This window comes from Mizuhopecten yessoensis, unplaced genomic scaffold (genome assembly GCF_002113885.1).
Source record: "Mizuhopecten yessoensis strain PY_sf001 unplaced genomic scaffold, ASM211388v2 scaffold3023, whole genome shotgun sequence".
NCBI classification, from domain to species: Eukaryota; Metazoa; Mollusca; class Bivalvia; order Pectinida; family Pectinidae; genus Mizuhopecten; species Mizuhopecten yessoensis.
Genome location: NW_018404837.1, coordinates 27,018 through 35,680, shown reverse-complemented (window position 1 = coordinate 35,680; position 8,663 = coordinate 27,018). Strand labels below are relative to the sequence as shown.

Sequence of the window (8,663 nt, the reverse complement as noted above, 5' to 3'; positions counted from 1 at the left end):
AGTAACAAAAGGGAAAAAAGGACTCTCATAAAAGAATGAAACATTATTTGTGTTATAATTAAAAAATGGAATAGACACACTGTCTCATGCATTAATAACAAAACTGAAACAAAACAATACAATTATGATGATACAAATATAAAATAGACCCACTGTCTCATGTAATACAAGAAAGACACATAAATGTGGCTTAATAACAAAAACGAATGTGCACACTGTTTATATGTATCATATTGAAACAAACAATTGAACTACACAGCCGAATTTAAGCTTAAACCTATACGTGTTACATATACATACCTGTACATAATTGAGCGATATTTACATAAGTATAACAACACATTAAATAAGAAATACATGCAGCTGTGTTTTGTTAATGATCATGTGTTACGGACAATGGACATGCATAATATGTTGATCAACAGTGGTTTGTATACTAGCTTAGCCCCGACCCCCACTGGTCTGTATACTAGCTAAGCCCCGACCCCCACTGGTCTGTATACAAGCTCAGCCTCGACCCCTGTTAGTCTGTATACTAGCTTAGCCCCGACCCCACTAGTCTGTATACTAGCTAAGCCCCGACCCCGTTGGTCTGTATACTAGCTAAGCCCCGACCCCCACTGGTCTGTATACTAGCTAGCCCCGACCAACCCTTCTATTGTGTTCTACCTCAGAACATGTTTATTTTCTTGTTGATTTATACTTTATGATAATCATCTCAAAGAAGGCAAGTTTATTTTTATTGGCTTTCTATATTTCAACACACGAAAAATTCACATGTCAAAACGCTGGTTTAAATGGAGACTTTTCTCCTGAAAAGACATCCTTTTTTTTGCTTTTGTGCCTGTTAGCTTTATAATCAAACGTTTTTTCTTAACTGACAGCTTCAATATTTTTTTATTTATAATAATTAATTGAAAACATTACATCTTCAGCACACACACAGGCATATACACACAGGGGGATATTAGCCAGGTGGCACAGGACTAGTAGTTAGCGCCTGATAGGCAGCTCCTGAGAATTCTTCAAATTGTATTGATTAATGTATATGTTAATTGTATTAATTTATTAATTGTATATATATGTACATGTACTGTAATGCGCTTTAGAGTGGCTTATGTTACATTTTAGCTAGATAGGGCGCTATATCAAATGCTGTATATTATTATCTTTCCTATGCAATTATCACAACTTTTGTTGAAAGGCATTAAATGCAGTACAAAGTTACTTCAAGTGTAAGGTCTTAATTCAGTTACCTGAAACTTTTCTATTTTTGTGTATTTTATTTAGTAATGACCTTTGGCAGATTAATAAGCTTCAGGCATATATCCACTGCTATCCCGTCAAAGATTAAGTGTATTCGCAATAACAAGGGTAGTTTTTCCGTCAAATTAACTTATAGGGAACGTGTTAAACCTCGCAAGTAATGCTAGAAAACCAGTTATGAAGAAGGTTGCAGGTAGGTGCTGTGTAGTAAAAGAATATCGACAGCTTGAATAAAATATTAAATAATTGAGGTCTGCAGAATATTCCAATTGTGTAAAATTTCTAAACGTCTAAAATATTTGTATTAAGTCTCTTTATGAAATCGACAGTACATTAATGTTTTTTGTATATTTGATCTGCAAATATTTTTCCAAATTTAAGGTTATGCTTATTCAAACTGTAATTTTGCTGTCATCGTAAAATCCACATATTCAAAATGAAAGTTATACTTCATTTAGTTTGGTTAAATAGGAATATACAGTTGGATGCTGTCCTAATAATCTAAATGTGTCTTATAACTATGTTTTCTCTCATAATATTCCGGCAACAATTCTAAATATCCCTAGGTAAATAGTCAAAATGTCTTTTGTACATTTCATATTCCTTTTATATTCATTAGCAATGCAAAAATTATTATCCATTGCGTATTTTGTTTATACCCCTTAGTAAACTCTTCTGGAAAAGAGATTGAAATGCATAAGCTAAGGGAACAATACACAAAGGAAAAAAGAAAAAAATGAAGCTTAAACAAAAATCATATTTGAAATAATATAGAAAATATGAAATTTGATATACAATCGTTAAGAAAAATGACGGTAAGATATCTTATAGTTCTGAGACGAGACAATGTGTGCCCAACAGCAAATTGTGAAAAGCCGAGAGAGGAATAAGTTAAAATAGAAGTTTGATTTAACACAAACATAAACAAATATATAAATACGGTATATATTGAGAGATGAAAATGGAATCTGACATGGAAAAGACGGCTGAATATGTATGCAGTGAACATTACATTACAAGATACCTCCGTTTAAATTAAAGAGTCTGGATTTTGAGAAAGCTGATTGACTAAGAACACGTTGCACAAAAAACGCCAAATGCTTCGGAGTCAGCGAGAGAGAAATATGCCATAATCACATTTGCAATTGTCAAGCGTGTTCAGGTGCGTTCGATTGGAGTAATTTTTGCAGTTGTGCGTTGAGAGTTTCTGAGGCGTATTATGAATTGTTTGAACTCCCTGATAAGCCTGCCCATATCTAACAGAATGATGAACCCAGGAGCCAAACATAGGACGAGGATGCCAATATAGCCAATGTTAGCTGCAGATTGTCGGTCGTCATGGGCACTCGTCAAAGCTCGCTTATATGAAGACAGCTTCTTAGGGTTGATAAGTAGCTGTTCTTTAAGCTTACTGAGACTTTCCTCCAACTTGTTCTGGTCTACCGGGGTGGGTTTAATGCAGGAACATGTTGAACATGTCGCTGATATCGTTCCTGTTTTCTCGGTTGCTGGAAGCAGACACATGATTATATTAATTATTTTACTTGAGACGTGCAGCCGCCTCGGAATTGTCGATCGTTCTCTTCAGAGTAAAATGGTCCTATACAACTGCCATTTACTTTTTATCCTTCGAGTCGGGGGAAGCAATTTTAGCTTTTTTCATATTATTTGGGCAAGGCATTGACATATTTTATGAAAAAGAATCAATCCAGAAATCGAGTGGCCAAAAAAAGGCAGCTTTTCTTCTTGCATCCTTTGAACAACTCCATAACTTTGTAAACAAAATTCAAATTAGATATTCCTACATTCTGATATTGATATTAACATATAGACAAAAATATACAAATATACATAATATACAAAAGTATTATGATAGTTTATTAATCCCTAAAACATAAACGGCACAATTGTACCTGGGCTTGTCCTGTCCGGAGATGCTGCTGTATACATGTATTTATGGAGGTACATTATAATGTAGGAATTTTACATTTAACAAGTATAGGATAGGAAAGAAAAAAGAGTAGTGTTCATTTGTAAACCATTTAATATAAAAATACGCCAGACATTTCCAGATGTGTTATATTGTAACAGAAATGACAGTTTATCTAACAGTATTGTTTTATAGAGACAGTCATCAGAAAACAAATGATACAATGGTGTTTTATAGAGACAGTCATCAGAAAAGAAAAGATACAATGTTGTTTTATAGAGACAATCATCAGAAAACAAACGATATAATGTTGTTTTATAGAGACAGTCATCAGTAAACAAAGGATACAATATTGTTTTATAGAAACAGTCTTCAGAAAACAAAGGATACAATGTTGTTTTATAGAGACATTCATCAGAAAACAAAGGATGCAATATTGTTTCATAGAGGCATTCATCCGAAAACAAAGGATACAATGTTGATTATTCAGAAATTGTGGAAAGATTTCAACATACAAAGTATTGTATTTGACCCCTATGACTTTGACAATGGCCGAAGGATATTCATTTGAACATACTTTGTAGCCCTTCATCCAGCATGCTTCTAGCTAAATATCATCATCCTAGGCGTTATGGTTACTGAGGTGATGTAGAATAAAGGTTTTAAGCATATCTAACCCTTGAATATAAGTCAAGGTCATTGATTTAAATTAACTTGGTAAACCTTTATTCCAGCATGTTACTGGATAAAATATCATCACCCTAGGCTTTTTGTTTATGAATAACAAGTTGTTTAAAAGTTTTAAACATATTTGACCCCTGTGACCTTGACAATTGGCAAAGATCACTCAGTTGAACAAACTTGTTAGCCCTTTATCCCAGAATGCGACTGACCGAATATCATTACTCTGGTCCTTTTCGTTATAAAGAAAAGTCGTTTTAAAATTTCAATATAATTGACCTATGTGACCTGGAATATAAGGCAAGGTCATTCATTTGAACACACTTGGTAGCCCTTTCTTCTAGCATACTACTAAGCAAATATAATCAACCTAGACGTTTTGGTTACAGAGGAGAAGTTGTATAAAGGTTTTCAAGCATATTTGTCCCCTATGCTGTGACATTGATTATAAGTCAAAGCCTTTCATTTTAACAAACTTGGTAGTAGCCTTTTATCCAAGTATGCTGCTGGCCAAATGTCATCATCCTAGGCGTTTTGATTATTAAGGAGAAGTTGTATAAAGGTTTTAAACATATTTGACCCTGTGACCTTAAATGTAAGTTGAGGTCATTCATTTAAACAAAGTTGGTAGCCCTTCTTTAAAGCATGATACTGACCAAACATCCTTGCCCTATTCCTCTTTGTTATTCAGAAGAAGTTGTTTAAATATTTTAAACATATTTGAGCCCTGCAACCTTGAAAAATGTCGAAGGTCCTTCGTTGATAACAAAAACATGGTAGCCCTTCATCCCAGCATGTTACAGGCCAAATATCGTCGCCCAAGGCCTTTTGGTTATTCAGAAGAATTTGTTTAAAGCTTACCACAAATTTTACCCCTGTTACCTTGAATATAAGTTAAGGTCATTCATTTGAACAAACTTTGTAGCCCTTTTCCCCAGCATGCTACTGGTTTAATATCACCATCCTAGGCGTTTTTGGCTACTGAGAAGATATACGAAGGTTTTAAATATATTTGACCCCTGTGACTTTGAATATAAGTCACGGTCATTCATTTGAACAAACTTGTAAGCCCTTTATCCTAGCATGCTACTGGCCAAATATCATAAGCCTAGGCCTCTTGGTTATTCAGAAGAATTTGTTTAAAGATAAGCACATATTTGACCCCTGTGACCTTGCAAAGAAGTCAATGCCATTCATTTAAACAGACTTGTTTGCCCTTCATCACAGAGTGTTACTGGCCACATATCATCATCCTAGACCTTTTGGCCATTTAGGAAAAGTTGACTAAAACTTTTAACATATTTGACCCCTGTGACCTTGAAAATGGGCACAGGTTATTAAATTGAACAAACATGGAAGCCCTTTATCCAAGTATGCTGCTGGCCAAATATTATCATCCTAGACATTTTGATTACTGTGGAGAAATTGTTTAAAGGTTTTTAACATATTTGACCCATGTGACCTTGAAAATTGTAGAAGGTCCTTCGTTTGTAACAAAAACTTGGTAGCCTTTCATCCCAGCACACTGGTCAATAGTACCCCACTTGTCAATCCTACCCCACTGGTCAATACTATCCCACTGGTCAATCCCAAGCCAGAGATCGATCCTACCCCATGTTACAGAACAAATGTCGTCACCCTAGGCCTTTTTTGGTTATTCAGAAGAAATTGTTTAAAGCTTACCACATATTTGACCCCGGGACCTTGAAAATAGACGAATGTCATTCAATTGAACACACTTGGTAGCCTTTTATCCAAGCATGCTACTGGCTTAATATTATCGTCCTAGGCGTTTTGGTTACTGAGACGAAGTTGTTTAAAGTAAAAAGTTGACACCGGACGGATGACGGACGGACAACGGACGACGCACCATGTCATAAGCTCATTTTCCTACGGGCTAACAACTATTTCCAATTATTGGCTCTTTCTCTCAGCAACACCCGTCCCTCATTAGGTCTTATTTCTGCCCCTTGAATTGGGGAGGATTTCAACATTAATTTCAATTTTCCCTATAGGGGTCGCCCCTCTGCCCCCTAAAAGCACCCCTGTATTTATACAAAATTGACATTTGGTTAAAATTTCTCCAACCAAACTGAAGGAAGAGGATTTTAAACATGTATTGATATGTCCACCCACTGGACCCTTCCCCTTTGCTCCGAGAGGGGCCATAATCTCTGTTAAAACGAATGGAGTCCCCATTGCCAAATGATTTGTTTGGACCAAATTCGGTTAAAATAACTCATACTAAACGAAAGGGATTTTAAAGATTTGCCTAAATTTCCCTTATTGGACCCCGCCCCTCCACCCCAAAGGGACTACATCTTTCGTTTATACAAAATTGAGTCCCAAGGATGCTCTAGACCTTTTCTCAAATGGTCAGGGGGAGAGGATTTTAAATATCTTCATCAAATTCCCCTATTGGGCCCCGCCCGTCTTCACCAAGGGCTACAAAATAGCCCCATTTGCCCAAAGATGCTCGAGGCCAAATGTAGTGAACATTTATAAAGCTGTTCAGGACTAGTAGCGTTTTAAAGGAAAAGCTGACAGACGGACTGGCAACGGCCGACGGACGACGGACGATGTGGTATGGCATAAGCTCGCCATGGTCCTTCGAACCAGATGAGCTAAAATGTTAATTTCCGTAAGGCAATGTATGATGCCGACTGTGTTTGGCTGTAATTACTGTTCCACTGACCAAAATGTCAATTTAATTATGTCATTTATAACACCAAAATGATGTCACGTTTTCAAAACATCAGTCAATATGCTACTGAACATTTAGAACACAAACGTTGGTTCTTGTACACTTTCTAGTCACTATTTAGAAATTCAAAAGTTTACGAACATGGGTCACTTGTATGACCTTTGTCGGAAAGATTTATCCAATATAGCTTACAGTTTTATTGTGTTGCATGATAACATATACATTTTAGATAGCAGTATTGATTTCGAAAATAGATTCTGAAAACACAACATCAGTTTTGCTGAAAAATAATTTTGAATTTATTTCATGTCGGTCAATCAAGTAAAATATTTAAACACTCAGTGACTCAATAAATGGTTACGTAGCACTATTTGTTACGAACGTGTAGGTGATTTTGTATCGTATTCAGTAATTAGGATTGAATAATTGAAACATAATCTACCCGTCGGTAGTGATGTTATTTCCAGCTTCACGGACGTAACGACATTGGACAGCGGAGGTGTTGACTCGGACGAGGTTTCAATGACTGCCGTTGGATCAGTGCTGCTAGGTTCAAGGTTGGCTATACCAGTCACTGCGGATGTGGGTGTATAAGCTGTCGACGAGGGCCAAGTAGATTGTGTCTGTTGGTTTGATGTGGTCACAGTTGTGGAGCACAGGTTGTCAAGGTTGCTGATACTTGCAGTAACGCCGCTAGGGACAGTTCTCAACAGATCTATATAGAAATATAAGGGTTTGTGAATTGGTGTGCAAAGACAGGATGTATTTCTCGGCAAATATATATACAATATCAGTTTTTAGTGGAAATGTTTAGCAATGTTGTATTGCATGATTCTCCGCAGTAACGAAGTACCTACATGTAACAAATGACAACAATATATCAAATATAACATGAAATATTTTTATATATATATATTATATCAGTTCTTGGTGGAAAGGTTTAATAATATAACAGTTCTGAACATGGTTACACGAAATGTTTTATTATAATCTATACATTCAGGCGGAGTATTACGAGCAATCCATAGTTCCCAATCCCCGAAAGATATTCAATAGAGTTAATGAATAAAATGCCATACAAATGTAACTCTGTAAGACCTGATTACAGAAAACGATGTTCCACATTCCAAAGACAATAATATGCCTTATACGCGATCAGCCATTTCAAAGAACTTTCCTAAAACGCGGCAAAGGTGCGCATATATTTCAAAATATAAGAAAAGTTACATGTTCGTAGTGAAAAATGACATTCGGAATATTTACCAAAGTCTTTTTAGTTCTATCAATCGTCTCAGTGTACTTAATTATCAAAGAACGTGGATATCTGTGCGTCATTTTGTTAATATAACGCAAACTTGCTCTCATGTTGAAAACGAACTTATTAGCTCTGAAATGTATACTTTTTAGGATTTTCCACCATTTTCCGGATGAAATATCATATATGCTTTGCAATAATACGATAGTTTCTGTAAGTTTAAGTGATGGATAATTATAATCATGTCTTCAACTGCAAAAATAAGGATATGTTATCGTATGCTCTGGGGAAACAACGGGACCAATGCAATACATAACAAAGCTTTTATGGTTTTACAAATAATGAAATAACGGTATTTACTTTACTGGTAAAAGTATATCCTAAGATGGTCATCGTCTCTTGCGCTTCTGATTTACACATGTAAACCTCTCATTTTACATCATCAAAACATCTTAGCTCCACAATGTAACGTAACCCAACGCATGACGTCTCCAATTAATGGTTTTGATAGTTGCAACAAAAATAACACAAACATCACTATTTTTACGGCATTCCATTTGGCATGGAAATGTCATCTCCCAGATGTTCGTTCCTTACTTTAAACTCAGAAGTTGGAAGTTTGTACTATAGACAATATGTTTTCCCTGTATTAATCTGTCCAATTTCTCATTTTTTTGAGGTTGCAAATGATTTAATTTTGCTGTTCAGAAGCTTGTGAGTTCAAGTGTAATTAAGGTATAGTTCGCACACATGTCATGAAAGTTTAAAAAAATCCACATCTGTAACTTATTAATGTCGATGAGTATAAGATCTTCGTTCAGGAATGT

The 8,663-nt window shown here is 35.7% G+C and overlaps 1 protein-coding gene across 1 annotated transcript; it reads right to left on the bottom strand.

The window, feature by feature from the left end:
• Positions 1-2,013: 2,013 nt before the first annotated feature.
• LOC110446887 lies at positions 2,014-7,296 on the bottom strand (the record flags this gene model as incomplete). The annotated part of the gene is made up of 2 exons (XM_021492229.1): positions 2,014-2,774; positions 7,024-7,296. Coding segments are annotated over 2 exons (623 nt in total), but the record flags the coding sequence as incomplete, so codon positions are not given.
• Positions 7,297-8,663: the final 1,367 nt, after the last annotated feature.